General features: G+C 50.5%; 1 protein-coding gene across 1 annotated transcript in view; it reads right to left on the bottom strand.

The window, feature by feature from the left end:
- The window catches only part of SORL1 (sortilin related receptor 1), a gene marked incomplete at its 5' end in the record, with an annotated part of 168464 nt that extends 149027 nt beyond the window's left edge, over positions 1-19437 (bottom strand). Inside the window, 2 exons of the mRNA XM_029915675.1 lie at positions 764-880; positions 19324-19437. Coding sequence (XP_029771535.1) covers positions 764-880; positions 19324-19437 — 231 coding nt within the window. The remainder of the gene's footprint in view (positions 1-763; positions 881-19323) is intronic.
- Between the last annotated feature and the right edge of the window lie 3 nt (positions 19438-19440).

Here is a 19440-nt window from a genome sequence, read left to right on the forward strand (position 1 = left end):
AGTTTTCACAGAAAAACCTAGTTCTCTGAGCTTCTCTTGGAGATCAGATCTGGCAACGCCAGGCCCTCCGTGGCAACCAGAACTGAGACCGGTGACGGTAGGCCCCGCCAAAGCACTGAAATCCCTTCTACTTCCTCCCGTCCCTCAGACGGAGACCAAGGACCAATCACCATGTTCCAATTAACAGACGGGGGAATGTTCCTTGAACCTGGAACTCTACCAAAGAGGGGCAATGACCCATATGGTACCAGAAGGCCACACACGTCAAGAAGAATGGGAGAGACTGTTTTTCTCAGTAGAGATAAGAGTGCTGTAGATGTGGAGGCCACCCACCTCGTCTCTCATGGGCCTCTGGGTCTGTGACCCCTGGTCCCACACATTCGAAGCACCTGAATGATTAAACACTACCGAGTGCCAACGGTGGAAATAACGTGAGTGCCTCAGATTCACCTGCTCACCCAATGAGGAGGGGTTCCCTCGGGCTCCGGCATTTTGTGGAACAGACACAACCGTCCAGATCGTACCCTGTCACTTCACAAGACCGATCCCACATCTCGTGGGTCTCACTGCAAGAGTGACCGCACCACCCTCCCTTCGACAAACGGGGGGCATTCAGTATTTTCTCGAGTGTCTCCCCTGTTGTAAGATGTATACCCCATCCCTTCTCCAGTTACTCACTACTTTTTCTGGCATGATAAGCCCACCAGACTCCAATGGGGAGCTGGCGGCACAGACGAGTACACAGTGCAACACCAATACTTACGTCACTGCTCCGGGGCCTCGCCAACGCCAGGCTGTCCCGGGCCAAAGCCACAATCACGTTGCTTTTCTCTCCGGCCCAGTGCACCACCATCTGATTGTGGGAGTCATTCAGGCTAACCTGAAAGAGGTCAAACCAACAAAGGCATTAGGACCCATGAGGAGTGAGGGCCGTAACGTTCTAAAGCAAGACTCTCCCCCTTTGTCGCTCAGAAATAGCTAAGAGTCTTAGATCTGGAACACTGGGCCAGGGCGGCCTATTTTTCCACCAATGCAGATGCCACCAGACACAACCTCCCCCAAAAGAAACACAAATTCCTTGCTATTTTAGATATAAATCGATGGGGGGGAGAGACGGATCTTCTCAGGCTCTCTCTGGCGTCACCAATGACTTCATTTATTCTGGTCTTCTGCGTAATCAATCTCTGGTTACTTTCATCCCCAACCCACACACGGGACATGCACTCCTAAAACCAAAACACTGGCGGGGCGCCTGGGTGGCTCAGTTGGTGAAGCGTCCTCGGCTTATGCTCTGTCTCTCAAATATAAATTAGGCCATTAGGCGCCTGGGTGGCTCAGTTGGTTGATTGTCCGACTTCGGCTCCGGTCATGATCTCACAGCTGTAAGTTTGAGCCCCGCATCGGAATCTGTGCTGACAGCTCAGAGCCTGGAGCCTGCTTCAGATTCTGTGTCTCCCTCTCTCTCTGCCCCTCCCCTACTCATGTTCTGTCTCACTCTTCCTCAAAAATAAACTAAAACAATAATAAAAATAATTAAATAAATAAACATTAAAAATTAAAAAAAAAAAACCAAAACACTGAAACATCTTCCTTGTTCAGAGACAGTGCTCAGGCCAGAAAGATCGCATGCTTTCAAACGCCTGGGCAAACTGGTGCTCGGGCTGGCTGACCTACAAGTGCTCATCCTTAATGCCTAACAAGGAGGAACAAGAGAAAAACATCACAGGGCGCCTGGGTGGCTCAGTCAGTTAAGCGTCCGGCTTCGACTCAGGTCATGATCTCACAGTTCGTGGGTTCGAGCCCCGTGTCGGGCTCTGTGCTGACAGCTCAGAGCCTGGAGCCTGCTTCAGATTCTGTGTCTCTCTCTCTCTCTGACCCTCCACTGCTCACATTGTCTCTCTCTGTCTCTCAAAAATAAAAACATTTTAAAAAATTTTTTAAATAAATAAAAAAAGAGAAAAACATCATGGTACAGTTTTATGTAATTAGTTTTGAAGTGTTCCAGGTAAGAAAATCTTTTCCAGGACTCCCCAGAAATGACATTGGGATTATCCCTAGCTATTCCCAGCCTCCTGGATTCCGTAACCGATAAAATAAAAGTAAATCAGGAAAGCCGACAGACGATTGGTTGGCCAAGTCTGTCTTGCCAGGTAAGGATGTGAACAACAGCAGCCGCTGTGTCAGAGCCCGACTTGCTGTTCTCTGAACCGGTTTCCTCTGCTTCCTGGGACACTGCAGGCTCCTTCCCAGGCTGCCTTGCAGTGAGCAGTAGCCTGGGACTGACGTAAGGTAGTCAGTGCCACTAGCCCCAGCCCCTTCCCAGCCCCTGCTGCAGGCTCCACTGGGGACTCTGGAGTCCCAAAGGAGAGTGGAACCACAAGCAGGAAGGAGTGCACGTCCCCGAGGAGAAAGCCCTCTACTAATGAGTCACACTCATTTTGAACTCCCCACAGCTGGGCGATACATGGATGCCACTGAGCTCTGGGACTCATCCATTACGCAGCTAGCCCTCTTTTCAATTTTTTTTAATGTTTACCTATTTTTGAGGGAGACAAAACATGAGCGGTAGTGGGGTAGAGAGAGAAAGAGGGAGACACAGAATCCGAAGACAGGCTCCAGGCTCCAAGCTGTCCGCACAGAGCTCAACGCAGGGTTCAAACCCACAAACCGTGAGATCGTGACCTGAGCTGAAATCGGATGCTTAACCAGCTGAGCCACGCAGGCGCCCCTGCAGCTAGCCCTCTTAAGCATTAGGACCACCTTCTACAATCATTATCATTTTTTTTAATGTTTTTATTTATCTTAGGGGGAGAGAGAGAGAGAGAGAGAGAGAGAGAGAGCGAGCGAGCGAGCGCCCGCATGAGTAGGGGAGGGTCAGAGAGAAAAGGGAGACACAGAATCTGAAGCAGGCTCTAGGCTCTGAGCTAGCTGTCAGCACGGAGCCCGACGCGGGGCTCGAACCCAAGAACCGCGAGATCATGACCCAAGCCGAAGTCAGACACTCAACCAACTGAGCCCCCAGGCACCCCTATCACTGTCATTTTTAAAAGGAAGGCCAGTTTCACACCGAAAACTGAGTAACAACCTATCTCAACACAAAGCTCCACCTTATGAAAAACCAACTATGTTCCTTCCCTTTTTCCTACTTCACCAGACACTGACACACAGTTCAAGGGCTGGCCTCCCATAACTCCCAAGCCAACACTTCGCCCCGTCCTGTGTGAAGAGCAAGCCCAGGACCATACTAACAAACACACCGTGAGCTCTTGTTAACGGTCAGAATCCAGGCAATTTTCCCCCCCACCCCAAGTCAGTGCTCACTCCCTCTTGCTGAGCAGCGTCTGGGAGAGGCCTTGGCTGTCTTGGGCACAATTCCTTGGGTACAAGGAATCAAGCTCCTGGGCTCTGGGTAGCCTGGGCACTGCCTGCCCATACACACACCCCACCGCCCTCACCCCTCTGGCTGATGCAAGCCTGAGCCGCTGTGCCCTCTGAGCTGTCCTGTTCCCAAGGTTCTGAAGCAGAAAACCCACCCTCCCCTCACCTCCTTTCTCCCTTCTGTTCCTCACCCTGCGGCCACCTCCGCCCTAACTTGCCCCACCCCCTCCTTGAGGTGCTCCCAGATGTCACAGGGGAGACAGGGAACCCCAGGGCCACAAACCCGCAGACAAGATGACAAAGGACCTAATCCTTAGCTACTTTGCTTTGGCTCTTAAGTGCCTGGGTCTAATTTGATCCAGGGTCCAGATGCTTTGGGAAAGTATCTGAAATGAGACGCCTTGAAAGAAAAGGACCTTTGATAGTTTTCAGGAAAACATGTCATTCCAAAATGTCCCTTCTCTTTCCCAGGGATAAGTCCAGGCGAGCATCAAGCGGGAAGGACAAATGGAAGAGATAAAGAAGGAAATCAGTTCACCCAGACTGCTACAGGGGAAAAGCAGCTAAGATTGGAATCTCCACCAACAACTCATGCCTTACATCCAACCTGCCTGTCCCCCAACTCGCCCCTTCCAGCTCATGCCTCTGGGAAGAATCTGGAAGCATCTTCAGATCAGAAGCCCACTAGCACAGGTGCCTTGGGAATTCAGGCTAAAAGTCTTTCCCCTCTAAAACCATTCCCACCCTTCGAACCAGCGGGAATAAACACAGAACAGATGCAAATATCAATACAGTAAAGGATTTGGAAACTAGAGGAAATCACCCACGTTCTCAGGGGCTGGGATGAAAGCGCCCACCAAGATTTCACTCGGACAACCTCAGCACAGGCCCCTGTGGCAGGCGACAATCAAATCACACCGGGCACAGCTTGCAAAGCCTGCAGTGAGGAGCGTAGAAAAGAGGTCTCAGTGGTCCTTGCTGAAGTCCTTCTACTCATAGGATATGAGATTTATGAGGACCCTCCACCAACCCTAACAGAGGTGAAGGGGGGAGAGGGGCGCAAAGGACGAGTATCACCATGTGCAAGGGCTTTCTTACAAAGGAAGCCAAAGGCAAGCCTGGTGAAACACCTCAAAGACAAAAAGACTTGATAAATGAGACACGGTTAATTGGAGCTGCAAAAGCAGCAGGGAGGGGCTGAGGCAGAGAAGAAAGGCATGCCAGAGAAATCGAGCACACAGAAACGGCAGGTGAGGTGCTTCAGGCCCCCCCACCCCTGCAGGCAGGCCGTTCCTGGCCCCAGGGTCACCTGATCCGGGGCTCCCAAACCCAGCTGAATCACCCCAGACTCTCGGATACAGATCCCCTGACTGGAGCCCAGGAATTCATATTTTTAAAAGATACGCTCCAGGTGTCCATAATGCAGCTTCATTGGGGAACAATGAATCTAGTCCACTCCCCTTCCTACTGGCAGTACCTGGGTCCAAACCAGGGGTAACTGGAAGGCTCACGCTTTGGGGCGCCTGGGTGGCTCAGTTGCTTGAGCGTCTGACTTTGGCTCGGATAGTGATCTCACGGTTCATGAGTTTGAGCTCCGCATCGGGCTCACTGCTATCAGCACAGAGCCTGCTTTGGATCCTCTGTCCCCAGCTCTCTCTCTGCCCCTCCCCTGCTCATGCTCACTAGTGCATGCATGCTCGCTCGCTCACTCTCTCCAAAATGTAGAAACATTAAAAAAAAAAAACAAAAACAAAGACGCTCTTTTTAGGGGGAGGCTGTCTTTGGATATCTGGAGTCGTCGTTAAAACTCTAGGATCCGATACATGGCACAACGTGGATAAATCTCAAAAAACACTATACTATTGGAAGGAGCCAGACACAAAAGGTCACACATGGCATGATTCCACTCACATGAAATACACAGAATGAGTAAATCCATACAGATAGAAAGCAGACTGCCGGTTGCCGGGTGCTGGGGGAAAGGGAAATAGAATGTAACCATTTACCAGATAAGGGGTTCTATTTTGGTTTAGAATGATGGAAATGGTTTGCAACCAGACACGGGTGGTGGCCACACGATACCGTCAATGTCCTAGATGCCACTAAATCATCGAATTTAAAATGGGTAATTTCAGGGCACCTGGGTGGCTCAGTCAGTTAGACTTCTGACTTCGGCTCAGGTCATGATCTCACCTGGAGCCTGCTTCAGATTCTGTGTCTCGTTCTCTACCTCTCTCTGTCCCTTCCCCACTCACTCTCTGGGTCACTCTGTCTCTCAAAAATAAATAAATGTACAAAAAATTTTTTTTCATAAATAAAATAAAATGGTTAATTTGGGGTCCCCTGAGTGGTTCAATAGGTAGCATCCAACTTTGGCTCGGGTCATGATCTCACGGCCTGTGGGTTCAAGTCCCACGTCGGGCTCTGTGCTGACAGCTCGGAGCCTGCAGTCTGCTTCAGATTCTGTGTCTCCCTCTCTGCCCCTCTGCCACTCACGCTCTGCCTCTCTCTCAAAAATAAATAAGCATTACAAAAAATTAAAAATAAAATGGTTAATTTTATGTTATGTGAATTTCACCTCAATAGTTCTTTTTAACATTTTAACTTATTCTTGAAAGAGAGAGAGAGAAAGAAAGAGAGCACAGAAGGGGCAGAGAGAGAGAGGGACAGAGAATCGGAAGCAGGCTCCAGGCTCTAGCTGTCAGAACAGAGCCTGACACAGAGCTCGAGCCCATGGACCATGAGATCATGACCCGAGCCAAAGTTAGATGCTTCACCAACTGAGCCACCCAGGGCGCCCCTACCTCAATAATTTTTCTGTTAAGTCTGTTATCTATGACCTGAAAAGAACACCGTACTTCCAAAGTGCTGATCTAATACCTAGAATCCCAGTCTTAAGAGATGTTTCTTTGGACTCATCTTGCTCTTTCCCGCTACCAAAACATGCAGCCAGAATGAGTCACAGAAGAGGCAGGCTGAGGAGTGGGTCTCCGGCCAAAGCGACCCTTCAGAGGGCCATCAGCGGCATCCCCACACGCCTCCTGGTCCCTGCTCCGGGGTCCCCTGCTGGAGAATGGGCCAGGAGATCCAGGCTAGTACCCACTTCCGGCCCTCAACAAGCCTCAGGACCCTGCACACCTTGGTCACAGCCACCCCCACATTGTCTCTAAGCCCCCTCCCCCAAGCCCCCCCCTCCCCCTGCCCCTGCGTTCCAATGAGGTTAAATGATTTGCCTCATTATTCAGAGTGAAAAAAAAAACCAGAATCAGCCACCACCCCAGCCCCAAGCTCTGGGTTGTTATAAATAGAAAGGAGGACAAATAAATTGCTTGTTGTATGGAGGCCCTGATCACTCAGGCCTACACTTACTGATGAAGGCACTGGAGCCTACTAGATGCCAGGCACTCCTGCAGGCTCGTAAATGATTTATCCCCTGTCAAGGGTGCACAGAACCCTGGAGGGGGGTGGGGGAGAAAATCAGTGTTGCAAGTCAGATGGGTGATAAGACCTGTCAAAATCTGTGCACTCGCTGAAGCTTATTCAGGAGGATGGGGGCCGTTCATGGAGGGGGCCCCATACTATCCCCTTTCATTTCTTCTGCCATCGCCTCTCTCAGCGTGGTCGGAGCCAAAGACTGGGGTGTCCTAGACAGACACCCAGGGCTGTGGCCCTCACCAGTCCTGCACAGCTTCCTTCCAGCTCCCAGGATGAGGGGACAGACAAGGCGGCCTGGTTCATTCCTCCGCCTCACTAGCAATGAAATACGAAGAAGCATTATTTAAATTCTACAGTGAAGTATAAAGCAAATAGCCTGTCCTTCAGTTTCGAGGACAGGCGGCTGCTAAATCGTCTGAACTACAGGATGGGCCTGAGGAAACCGAAGACAGACTCCCAAGGCCCAAGAGTAACAAGGTTTTCTTGAACCATCCATTTGCATGACCTATATGCTCAATATGCAAATGGCCCCTCCGTGCCCCTCTCAGGTTGGTGTCCTCACTATATTTAGCCAAGCTCATCATCCTGCCTGGGCGCTCCACCTCGGAAGGAGAGCTGCGATCTAGTTTAAGAACTCCCTGCAGACAGCCCCTGCTCAGTTCACACATTTGACCTCTCTGTTTGCTCAGGACGCTTCACCACAGAGCTCATTCACTACGTTGCTGATAAACTCAGGTTGCCCATTTTACAGATGAGCAAACAAAGAGAGAATGACCCTGGGCGAAAAAACAAAGCATTTCCCTACCATCTCCCTAACGGGACTCATGAGTTCGCTTTAAGAAAAGGGTAGGTGGGTCAGGAGGTAGATTTCTTCTGCTCTCCCTCTACCAAAAGGGCAATGATCATATTTTCAATGACTTACAATACCAGTTCAGGAAGATTGACCTAGATTTCCAACTGATCCTGGGCTAGTAGAATCTATCCACCATTGACCTTGATATGTGGCACCCTTTCCCGGTGAACCCCACTTTGTCATCTTGCAAATGGCAGCTCCACTATTCCAGGAGGGCCACTGAACGCGCAACTCTTGGTTTCAGCTCAGGTCATGCTCCCAGGGTCCTTGGATAGAGCCCCGTGTTGGGCTCCACACTGAGCATGGAGCCTACTTAAGATTCTCTCCCTCCCTCCCTCTGCTCCCTCCTCTGCTCTCTCTAATTAATGAAGTAATTAATCAAAATTTCTAAGAACCTGTAAAGAAAATCTGTCATGAAAATAATCACCCCCTAATTGACCAGGGGGTAAGAAAAAGAAGGTATCAGGCCAGAAGGAACCTCAGAGAACATCTAAACTGACTTGCACATTCTGCAGATGAGGTTTAGTCCACAGACAGAGTTAGAGGTGCTATTCCACAGGCCTCCAGAGCAGGGCACTGCAGGCAGAGGCTATGGGGGCTGGCTCACCAGCACTGAGCCAGGGCTAGCCTCAAATGAGGCTTCACCTATGGACCCAAGTCATTTCCAAGAGCTCTTCAGGATGGCTCTACAATGTGCACTTTCCTGGCCCTGCCTCTTGGGTTCGGCAGCTTCACCATAAATAGCCCTCCACCTCGTTCATAAATATTTAGTGAGCACTTACTATATAGCCAGCGCCATGCTAGGTGTTAGGAAACAGAGGACTTCTGGGGACGGGGCATAACCTCGTGTCCAGAAGACGTGACTTACAGCGGGTCCCACAAGGATGGCGAGAGAGAAGTTAGGAGAAACGGGATGGAGAAGGAAGAGCCCTACGGGGAGTGTTGGGGAGAGAACTGAGCAAAAGCAAGAACGGCGAGAGACACGAGAACTGTCACATTTGAAAAGCGGAAATAAAAGAAGCGTAACCAGGAGAGGCAAGGGGGAGGGTAGAATTACACGAATCTCTGGGTTTTCCAGGAGGAAAAGAGAGTTCACAGCAAACAGGCTGTAGATTCCTGGCTGCGAGTGAAGTTTTCATTGGAGTATTTGCAAGAGGCGATGTGCCACAGTAAACTGGAGACAAGTCAGAGACTTGCGTTGGAGCCTTGGTCCTGATGATTTTCATAGCTGCGAGACGTTTGGTCCGTCGCTATACCATTGTGAGCCTTCAAATACCCATCTGTGAAATGAGAAGAATTCTCATCTTCCTGATTTTATGGGGCTGTTAGAAACACCAAACAGGGAAAAAAAAAAAAAAGCAGCATCAAATGAGACATTATCCATGAATCTATTTCCTAAACTTCAAAATGCCAAAACAGTATTTCCTCTTGTTGCTGGTATGTTATTTATGCCAAAATAAGACTTTCTTCACAAAATGGTTTCATATAAACAATGAACATCAGCATCAGCATCAGCATCACCAAGGTTGGAAACCCTGAGACCTCGGGCCAACGATGATGTGCATACAATGATGCAAACACCCCACGCAAGCCTGAGCCTGGCTCAGAGCTCATGGCCAAGGGTGGCATTCAGGCAGCTTTCCTCACTGCTGTGCGGGGTAACCCAAGCTCCAGGGCCCGAGGCTCCAGCACAGAGGTGGCACCGACTTCTAGAACTTTCCTTGCCCCAAAGGGACCACATTGAAATCGTGCATCAAGCTCTTACCCTACTGGGAAGCTGACAGAAGAGAAAACATCCCACCCCAGATCTGATTCCAGGTGATACGAGATGCCCCCGAGCTCGCAGGAAGGCGAGGCACCAGTGGGAACCCCCCCCCGCAGGCACCTCTCTGCTAGGCCAATGCCCCAGCTCAGAGCAGACTGGCCTTTCACGCCTGTCCAAGCCCACATCCCTCCCGAATCTGTCTTCCCAAAGAGTCAAGGCCTCATATCTGCAGGAACGTTTCTATCACCACAGGCAGCCGCACACCCTGCCAAATTCGGCAAAAGCCACGTGCACTGTTAACTGCAGGATTTTTTAAAAACTTCTTAGGGGACTACATAGATACAGATGAGGTAAGGCATAGGTTCACGGTCTCCTGTGACGCAAAGAATTGAGCACAGGTTTCAAATACTTCCTGTCTCCCCAGATGCTCCCAGAGTGTCACCAGCCACTCACCAACCTCTTCTCTGTCCCCACACCCTTCTGTCAGCAGGTTCCTCTGCAGGGACTCTCAGGCAGGCCAGCACTGGCCTCTCTTCCCAGGTCCCCAGGGCAGACCCTCATGGATCTGCCTTGCACACATCCCCTGGGCTAACAAGAAACCGGGCTCTGCACTATCAGGACCGCGACCCCATACACGACTCATCTCAGAAGCACCCACTTGAGTGTCCATAGTGACAGTCTCCAAATTAGTCTTTCATTCAAGGCTGCTTTGAAATTTTTTTTAATGTTTATTTATGTTTGAGAGAGAAAGGGCTCGCGTGAGTAGGGGAAGGGCAGGGGGGGGGGCGCGGGGGGGGGGGCGGACACAGAATCCAAAGCAGGCTCCAGGTTCTGAGCTGTCAGCACAGAGCCCGACAATGCAGGGCTCGAACTCACGAACTATGAAATCATGACCTGAGCTGAAGTCGGACGCTTAACCAACTGAGCCACCCAGGCGCCCTGACCCAAGGCTGCTTTGAACCCTGGCCCTCCCTGTTCAATGAGATCATCCAAGCTTCTCCCAATTTCTCTTGGGCACAGAGGTTTCCTAAGGGTTCAAAACTTCATCGTGACACCACTGAGCTCCCCAGCCCAGCAGAGTGAAATGGATCTCACCCCAGTACTGGCTAGCATCTTAAATTCCCAATTCAGGACCCATTCATTGGCTCAAACCACATTTATTTTATGTAAGAATCACTCTAGCCATCCGCCCCGACACCCTGATCCATAGTTACTCGGAGGAAAAAGGTCTACTGAACAGGCTAGTCTCTTCTCTAAAACACGGAGGTAACATTACTTACTTTGTTCATTTAAAGGGGCACCTGAGTGGCTCAGCTGGTTAAGCATCCTACATCAGCTCAGGTCATGATTTCACAGTCCATGGGTTTGAGCCCCACACCAGGCTCTGTGCGGGAGCCTGCTTCGGATTCTGTGTCTCCCTCTCTCTCTGCCCCTCCCCTGCTCACACTCCGTCTCTCTCTCAAAATAAAATAAAGACATAAAAAAATTTTTTTAAAAAAGCACAGGGGGAGGAAATAAATAATAAACAGCACGTCAGCCCTCACACAGTACAAAGCACGCATGATACAACTACATCTTTTTATTGCCCTTGTCTGCCATTCAGATTTGGGACATAATCACATCAGCCTGCCTTTCTGAGAATCCGTAGCTGTGTTTTTAATCTAATTCAGGGGCCTGGAGATAAATCATTGTGAAGGGTCCCGATTTTCCGAGCCAAGAGCTCGCAGCCGCGCGAACAGCAATGGCATGCTAAGGTAAGGGGCCCGCCAGGAAGGGGGGCCGCGTGCAGTGATGAAGACCACACGCCGGTGACGACTGTCTTCGTGCCAGCGTGCAGGGTCGCAGCGATGAAAGACAGACCTGGCGACGCAGAGGCAAGTCAATAGGCACACAGGAAGCAGAGGGCACTGGGGAGGCGTTGTTTACGCCTTGCCCTGCCCAACAGACATGCACGGTCTGCAACGCCACCCCGGCAAAGCCTGGTACGAGGGGGCTGGGTGTGCAAGGCCACATCAGAAGAGAAGGCCCAGGGGTCAGCCTTCACGACCCAAGTGACTAATGCGCGGAGGCCCCCGCTCTCAGCAGCGAGAGCACTGCACCCACTGCATGCCCCACGGCCACTGATGCGTTCCAACCAAGGGGAGAGGCCGCTGTGTCCCGACATCCAAGCTGGCAGTCGGTGGCTGCTGCGTCCCGGGTTTAGACTGCAGCCCTCATCTCTTGCTTTGCTCCTGCTGTTTGTGGTGGAGACAAATGCTGGTCTTTGCTGCAACTACAGCTTCTTTCCTGGGTGAAGGAGAGGTTGTCCAGTACTGGGAAAAGCAGGCCTCCCTCAACCCGTTAAAGCAAGGCCTTCTAAGGGGCGCCTGGGTGTCTCAGTGGGTGAAGCGTCTGACTTCAGCTCAGGTCATGATCTCGCGGTTCATGGGTTTGAGACCCGTGTTGGGCTCTGTGCTGACAGCTTGGAGCTCGGAGCCTAGAGCCTGCTTCGGATCCTGTGTCTCTCTGTCTCTCAGCACCTCCCCAACTCATGCTCTCTCTCTCTCAAAAATAAATAAACATTAAAAAAAATTTTTTAAGCTATGCCTTCTAAAACAGTGGCCACTTCAGCTCACATTTAAGTTGACTAAAATTAGGTGAAAGAAAATACATTCTTCAGTCACACCAGCCACATTTCAAGTCTTCCACCGCCACATATGCCAGTCGACACGCTGGGCCGCACAGATCCAGAACGTCTCTGTCACCACAGAAAGAACTATGGAAGAGCGCTGTGACCGAAGACCCGCCGTGACGCCCGGAAGACAGGGGGTTCAGCTCCTGGCTGGCGGCGGTGATACGGGAATGGACGCCACCGTTGTTACTAACAACAACCCAAGGGGATAACGCTGAATTTATTGTTAACTCCCTGCTGCGGTCCTGATGGTTAGGAAGTCCTATTCTTTGGGGACCCACCCCAAAACGCACAAAGCTGGCCTCACGGGACCCTCAAGACCTCAAGGTCTCACAATAACATAGGAGACGATGCTGATCTGCCGCCGACCCTGCCTTCTCTGATTTATAGCATCATCAGCCACTCGAGCGCTAGAAGGCTGCCCATGCCCCTCCTCAAAGGCCCCAGGTCCACAGGTCGATAAACCAATACATTAGGTCGAAATTAACTGTGGCTCATTTTAAACTGAGGGCAATTGATTTTTGCATTTACGTGGCTGGACTGAATATGCCATGTGCCAATGGATTCGGGTGTACCTAGAGAAAACAGAGGAAGGTTCTGGACTCAACAAAGAGAATGCTTTACCCCAGCAGCCCAGACCACTTAGGAAGAAATACTAGTCCTCGAATATCCAAACCAAAATGTAGTGAGCCCTCCTTCATTTCCATCACAACTGAATCTTCTTCAAAAAATGGAGGAAAAGTTAATGTAATACTTCAGCCTGAATAGATGTCTATGCAGTTGATTCTCAATTATCTGCATCTGAATTGCCGCCGAAAATTCTATCCACCACACTGGCTTTCGCTGAACCCACTGATGCCAGCCATTTCACAGATCAGCTACTCAAAGAATGCAAAGTCATTTTAATATTCACCTAAGCAAAATTTAATCAGGAAGGTAAACCGGCGATTTAAATGAAAAGGCTAAATAAATACAGAGCAAAGGGAAATAGGTTACTTTTTGGATTACCTCCTTCCCAGATTATTAGAACGTTCCCATGTCCGTCCATTACAGCGGACAGCACGTGACTGGCTCCATCTACCTCCGGCCCTGGGATTAGACAATGACAACACAAAGATAGCTGTCATCTCTAAGGCGGAACAGACCCACATATGACAGTGAAATGCCCTGACAACATCCCTCTTTGGCTGTGGGATATTTGTTGCTGTTAGGATCTGCCTCCTGGATCCCAGGTCCCAAAGCAATTTATTAAACATGCTGCTGACTTCGTTTTGCAGAATATAAAGAAAATATTCTCAAAAAGACCATGAGCAAAGCCAAGGTCCATGATCTCTATGTTCTGACATTCTCACACACCTGGGCCCTTCATCTCTAGGGAACAGCTCTCCGGCAGCTTTCAAGAAACAAGGGCTACACGGGTGCCTGGGTGGCTCAGCCTTGGTGGAGTGCCGACTTCGGCTCAGGTCATGATCTCGCGGTCCGTGAGTTCGAGCCCTGTGTTTGGCTCTGTGCTGACAGCTTGGAGCCTGAAGCCTGCTTCAGATCCTGTGTTTCCCTCTCTCTCTGCTCCTCCCACACTTGCACTCTGTCTTTCTCTGTCTCTCAAAAATAAACATTTAAAAAATTAAAAAGAGAAAAAAAGAAACAAGAGCTACCATGCCACTCTCCTGGCCTGCAGGAACCCTGAGTGCATTGAAACTGCCTTTTCTCTCACCTGGCCTGGAAGAAAAGTGACAACCTATTTTATACTACAATACTGAACCTTAGTCCCTACCTGTTGTTAGTCATATGCCATAAATCCCTTTTGGAGTGAGAGTGAATCTCTTTATTCATGGTATCAGGGCCTATGGATAACAGAAAGCCACCGCTATCCCAAGTTCCAAGTTTTCTGTACATACATGTATGTAGAATGTTTCCAGAAAGACATACAGAAAAAACAGAGGCCAGTGGCTACCAATTGACAAGAGGCAGCACATCAGCAGGGGGATGCGAGAAGGAGGGAAATGTATTCCTCACTATATTCTGGCACAAATTGTATCTTATAAACATGTATTCCCCACTGAAGGCCCAAGAGACCCACTGGATGGCTTTCCATTTTATCTGTTTACTTTTCCATCTCCTCCCCCCCTCCCCCTGTCCCCTCTGCCTCCCATTCCTTCCACCTCTCATGGCCTCTGCCCAACAAGCCCCAAGTGTACAAGCCCTTAATGAACTAACTGGTGGCCAGAGCCTGAGCAATAAGCAGAGATGCCAAGTGGAACCAGGAAGTTTTTCAAGGTCACGTCCTTTACCGAACCAGCCCAACACACCAGGCAAACTCTTCACCTACACAGGAGCTGATGTGAAACAACAAATGCTTTGCCTTCTCATCTTTTGGAAGCAAACAGGTCAAGCATCCTAACGTCAGAATCAACCAGCCAATTCTTTCCCAAACAAGAGTATCATGTAAGAATCTACTCCAAAGAGATCCAAAGCCACAAGGACTCCACCCCCAAAGGAGGCTCTTTGTGCCAGGGCCTTGTGCTGTAACAGACACTTTATTTTCAGTCTCAAATCAGGACACTGAATACTCCCCAGCCTCTAAAAAAGCAGGAATTGTGAAGGGAGAGCTCACTGGAAAGAAAATAAACCTGCAAATCCTGTTAGGCTTTGCGCTTCATTCCAAAGGATTTCTCCCCAAAACAATACCATGATAGACCTAAAAGGGAGGCTTCTGCACCACAGAACCCCAGCTCTTTGTTGAAAATAACCCCCAGGGCAGGGCAGCAGCCTGGGGACTTCAGGACCCTCACCACTGAGAGGGCCAACCCACTTTCCCTCTCCACTTATGGGCTCGCCATGGTCCTCCTCCCAAATACCTTTTCTGTGACTGGGATGTGCTTGCTACCCTCTGGGCTTCTCCTCTTCCAAGAGGGCAGTCAGTCCACAAATAGTCATGAAGGGCCTCCCAAGGGCCAGCCCCTGAGAAGAGAAAGGCCTGATCCGTGCCCCCAAGGAGTAATCGGGGCAATGAGACAAACAGGCAGCGGGAGCCGTGATCAAGCTCCAAAGAACTCTTCCCACTGGAGCCTGGGAATGCTTGGAGGGGATCCTTGGATGCTGAAGAAGGGAACACGGACTTCGCGAGCAAAGACAGGAGTGGGAGAAGACCATCTCGGACAGAGGAAAAGACAGGACGATACAGAGGCGTGGAGCGGACCTAAAGTCTGGAAGAGGCTCAGTGTGGCAAGAATGATGGGGTCCCCCTTCTCGGACTTGGCCCTTTTTAGGCGGGGCTCAACTTCTACACTCTGAACTTGCGACAGAAAAGTTCTAATATCTGATAGCACCTTGTTTTCACCGCTTTTACCAGATCTTATTGCACACCTGCCTGCAAGGAATCCCGGCAGAAACCAGTCTCTCACGTTGGAGAGCATGAGGATGAATATCATCACAGTCACCACGCCTGGTCTGCTGCGCAGGTGAGTGGAGCCGAAGAAAAAGAACCTGCAACACGGTGCTCTTGCTCAGCTGCAGGTCAGCAGACTCCCTGCAAAACCTCTTCTCCTGTTGCTGAAGCCGGTGGCCTCAACGTCACCCCTGCAGCATTTTCGGCCAGGCAGGTTCTGCTTCCAGCCCCTAATCTGTGTTGCCAGGCATCCACTTAACCTCACTCAAAGGTCAGAGGGCAAGAAGCTGCAGTGTCTGAGCCCCCTGACCCTTTATCCCTCCATCTCCCATGCCCTCCTGTATTACACAACCCACTAACGCCCGACCTCAGAGTCGTAGCTGCTTTATTATGTGTTTGCTCCTGTCCAGCACCGTTACATGCCTATATCTGCTTCTGCTATATCTAACCCCTTAAACTGAAAACTTTCTGAGAGCCAGGATGAACAATGCCCCGCCCTCCCTCATTTGCATGCCATCTCAAGGGAAAACTGCAATTCCCTAGGTTTAAAAGGTTTTTTTTAAATGTTTGTTTATTTTTGAGATAAAGAGACAGAGTGTGAGCAGGGGAGGGGCAGAAAGAGAGGGGGACACAGAATCAGAAGCAGGCTTCAGGCTCTGAGCTGTCAGCACAGAGCCCAAGACAGGGATCCAACTCACGAACCTTAAGAGCATGACCTGAGCTGAAGTTGGTGCTTAACCGATGGAGCCACCCAGGCGCCCCCTTAGGTTTAAAAGTTAAAGGCTGGGGTGCCCGGGTTGGCTCAGTCGGTTGAGCGTGCAGCTTTGGCTCAGGTCATGATCTCGTGGTTTGTGGGTTCAAGCCCTGCATCGGGCTCTGTGCCGACAGCTCAGAGCCTCGAGCCTGTCTTCAGATTCTGTATCTCCTCTCTCTGACCCTCCCCTGCTCACACTGTCTCTCTCTCTCTCTCAAAAATCAATAAAAACATTCAAAATGTCTTTAATAAATAAAAAATAAAGTTAAAGGTGAGGGGAGAGGGGGAATGAAGTGAACTTGGCTTAGAGCTAGAAGCAGAATGGCCATATAATTTATAGTCTGCACCCTGACATTGGAGAGTGAAGGCAGCGCTTTCATAACCAGGAGACACAACATTTTTTTATTTTTACATTTATTTATTTTTGAGAGACAGAGCATGAGTGGAAGAATGGCAGAGAGAGGGGGAGATGCAGAATCTGAAGCAGGCTCCAGGCTCTGAGCAAACATTCAGCACAGAGCCCAATGCGGGGCTCAAACCCACGAACTGCGAGATCATGACCTGAGCCGAAGTCAGATGCATAACTGACTGAGCCACCCAGGGGCCCCGGGAGGGACAACTTAGAAACTAGGTCTGTCTCGGGGAAAACAGGGGCAAATGATCACCCTTGCTAGAAAGGTCATTCCAAGCTGACCAGGGGCTCCGGGGCTCCAGAGCTCCAAGAGGGGCATGCCAAACCCCTTCAATCACTGCCTCTTGTGCTTTCAGCCTGAAGGGGCTGTGCCAAAGATGCTTGTGGCAGAGAGCCCAGCACCAGGAAGTTCTTCCTTCTATCTAACTCAGATCCTTAAACATTCAAGTTAATCCCACTTTTATTAACTCGGGGCCTCAGAGAAGAGAAACACTGGCCTGGGCCTTCACCCTTGGTAGGAATTCCTCATTAGGAGTTCGCCTGCTAGCTCTCCATTCCTCAGCTGAACCAAACTCCATCTGGTTGGCCCAGAAATACAAAAGCGGAGGATTTGGGAGTCATTCCCAATGAGAACACAGTTCATCTTTAACTTGCCCCAAATCCCAGGAGCCCTCACAAAAACCCAAGCAAGAAATGGCACCTGTATGCATACTTTTGAGACTAGGAAGCTCTTTTTTTTTTTTTAATGTTTATTTTTGAGAGAGAGACACACACACAGAGCCAGGAGCCGGGACAGAGAAAGCAAGGGAGATGCAGAATCTGAAGCAGGCTCCAGGCTCCGAGCTGTCAGCACAGAGTCCAATGTGGGGCTCGAACTCATGAACTGCAAGATCATGACCCGAGCCCTGAGGTCGGATGCTTAACTGTCTGACCCACTCGGGTGCCCCCCACCCCAGGAATCTCTTTCCTCAGCCAAAACTATGGCTGCAGGGGGCATGAGCTCCAGAAAGAATGGACTCCCACCCCACCCTACTCCCAGACCCCGAGAGCTGATTCAAGAGAGAGGGGCTGGGTGGCTGTTAAGACTCCATGAACAAGGCCCGTCTCTCTTGTTTCCCCACCCCCACCAACATGGGGACGCTGCTGTCCCAGCTGAGAGCAAGGACCTTGCTGTCTCCTCCACACACAGAAAGAAGTTTCAGATGGGGGTGGAGAGGGGAAGAAGATCTGGACCCACAAAGGAACCAAGCAGGCAGGCTCCAGCAGCCCTTGCCCACAGCAGTTACATGCCCCCTTGGCGCGCGCTCCTTCCCAGGGCCTGAACGGTTGATGGAAATCAGATGCTCCCACCCACTTGCCACCATCCCAGCCCCTTTTATAGCCATATATTTTTTATTTTAGAAAGGAGCTATTTAAGAAGCCTTGGATAAAGAAAGCGCAACTATTCGATCACCCAAAGGTCACTGGGACAATGCCAATAAAAAACAAAACAGCAGGCAACTCTGCCCCACATGACCTTGGGCCAGTCACTTCACCTTTCCCAGCTTGTATGTCCTCACCGACAAAATGGCACAATCAGGGAGATGATTTTTATAGGGTTCTTCGTGGCTCTAAAGGTTGAATATTTAACTCTATATATTTCCTGAAGAAATGGCTAAGAAAATCAGTGGAGAGAGGCAGAACTCGGCCTCATCGTTTAACTTCTACTTTAAATGGGAACATTTTGACTCTAAAAATCGTGCCATTTGCGATCTCCTCTGGTCCCACTTTTTCTCCCCCCTCTCGCCCCCCCCCCACCTTCCAGTTTTGCCATGTCAATCTTAACCACAGGGCTGGGAGTCTCACAAGGCAAAGAACACGGTCAAATTAATTTTGCCAATGCTGATACTAACCCACAAACTCGGTGTGCTATTCCTAGCAGGAAGTCTGGCCATAAAAGTGAAATTCGTGTTACTTATGATGTAATAAACCCATTGCCTGGATAGATATAAATCAGCTACTGAATGATAATGCCCACCAAACGCTTGCAGTCTCTCAAATGCCTAAGTATCATGAGTTAATATCCCTGTCCAAAAATAAAGTCCGTATCTCAAAGGGGAAGATGGAATGGATAGACTTCCCCCCCCCAACAAACAACAACAAAATTCAGCCCTTACACAAACACACACACAGACACATGCATGCACACCTCTTGCTCTGACTAGAGCAAGATAGTCAGCTTTCAGGCTTGCCCACCTTAATTGTGGTGTGGAAACCCCCTCCCCTGCCTGCTCTGGTCAAGTATCCTGCAACCGTAGGGTCCTCGCCTCTACTGCCAACCGACGGCATACACGAAAGAAACCCCGTTTTTCATCCACACGTAAAATGAAGCTGCACCCCTCCTCTCCCTGCTGGAAACTACGCCGGTGTGCACCCACCCCCGGGGAATGGGCACAGCACCCCGCGAGTTCAGCTGGAAGACGCTGGCTAAAATCGACAGGAAGGAAAGATCAATGCAATTCGAGTGCTGACGGCTGTACTCCTGCGAGGGGGGAAAGGCACAAATGCAAGCCGGGAAGTCCCCAGCGGTGCCCGCACCTGGGAGGCGACCGCAGAGGATGGATGCGGGGCTGAGGAAGTGCGGGGAGAGGAAAGAACCGGAGGAAGGCGGGTGGCCCGGCCGCTCACCTGTCCGTACACCTGGATGGGCTCCGGCTGCAGGGCAGCGCTCCGTCTCCTCCGGAGCGGCTTCTCGTCCGCCCCCCGGGGCCCCCCGCGCGCCCACAGCCGCGGCTCGCGCGGCTC

The sequence above is a fragment of the Suricata suricatta genome, chromosome 11 (assembly GCF_006229205.1).
Source record: "Suricata suricatta isolate VVHF042 chromosome 11, meerkat_22Aug2017_6uvM2_HiC, whole genome shotgun sequence".
Lineage (NCBI taxonomy): Eukaryota > Metazoa > Chordata > Mammalia > Carnivora > Herpestidae > Suricata > Suricata suricatta.